Genomic DNA, 1,087 nt, shown 5'->3' with positions numbered 1-1,087 from the left:
CAGCAGCGCCGCTCGCCCGTCCCTCCCTCCAGCCAGTCCCCAGCCCAGCAGCGCCGGTCCCCGGCCCCGCCACCCCCCTGCGCATCCCCAAATTCGGCATCCCCGCACCGCCTGCCCGGAGAGAGGATGGAGCTGGGCTACGCCAAACCCTCCAGCCGCCACATCAAGGCAGGATTCCAGGGTCGCCGCAGCTACTCGGAGGTGACCAACGTGGCTCTGTACCAGCAGAGCCGCTCGCTCTGGCTCCAGCCCGAAGCTTCCACTCTGCCCAAGCACCGTCCGTACGGCGAGGTGTACCTGGGGGGCTCGGGGGCTCCTCTGAGCACCAACGAGCCTTTCGAGGAGCACGTGCGCTTCGAGAAGCAATCGTCAGATGAGGAGGAGTGGGCTCTGCCCAGTCCTCCCAGTCCCGAGGCAGGAGCGATCCGCTGTGCTTCCTTCTGCGCCGGATTCCCCGTGCCCGACGCCGTGCACCGAACGGCTGCTGCCTATGCTCGGGGGGAACACGCTCAGTCCTGGCCCTCCATCAACGTGAGTGGGACCCCCACACACCCCACGGCATCGGGGGGTTGTGGTGGGTTTGGGGGGGAGAAGATGTAAAGGATGCCCAAGGTGGTTTCCTTGTGTTGTGCCTCGGTTTCCCCAATTCTAACCCAGCATCTCAGTTTAATTTCTGACTTAGCTTGCTCCCGGTGGTGAGTGGGTTCCAGGGAGGAGATGGGAGGAATGTGGTCACCCTGAAGGGCTCAGCATTGCTCTGTGCCCCCCACAGCTGCTGCTGGAGACGGTGGACTCGGAGGTGAGGAGCTGCCCGCTGTGCCAACTGGCCTTCCCCATCGGCTACCCGGACGATGCCCTGGTGAAGCACATCGACTCCCACCTGGAGAACAGCAAGATCTGAGCCTTCTTCCCCTCCTTCCCAACCTTTGGATGCTGCATGACAACACACCGGGAGCCACACAGCTCCCAAAATACCTCCAAGTCTTCAGTAGCTATGGAAAGACTGAACCCCAGCCCACCCAGAGCCCCCCCAGAGCCCTCAGCCCCCGGGGAGTGGGTTCCTCTGTGCCAGCCTCGCCCCATCCCT

General features: G+C 63.9%; 1 protein-coding gene across 1 annotated transcript; it reads left to right on the top strand.

Moving 5' to 3' along the window:
- Positions 1-3: 3 nt before the first annotated feature.
- Positions 4-901, top strand: LOC103807210 (TANK-binding kinase 1-binding protein 1-like; the record flags this gene model as incomplete). Its single annotated transcript, XM_009079934.1, has 2 exons — positions 4-531; positions 773-901. Coding segments are annotated over 2 exons (657 nt in total), but the record flags the coding sequence as incomplete, so codon positions are not given.
- Between the last annotated feature and the right edge of the window lie 186 nt (positions 902-1,087).

Source organism: Acanthisitta chloris, unplaced genomic scaffold (assembly GCF_000695815.1).
Source record: "Acanthisitta chloris isolate BGI_N310 unplaced genomic scaffold, ASM69581v1 scaffold5740, whole genome shotgun sequence".
Taxonomy (NCBI): domain Eukaryota; kingdom Metazoa; phylum Chordata; class Aves; order Passeriformes; family Acanthisittidae; genus Acanthisitta; species Acanthisitta chloris.
This window is presented reverse-complemented; position numbering and strand designations above follow the sequence as displayed.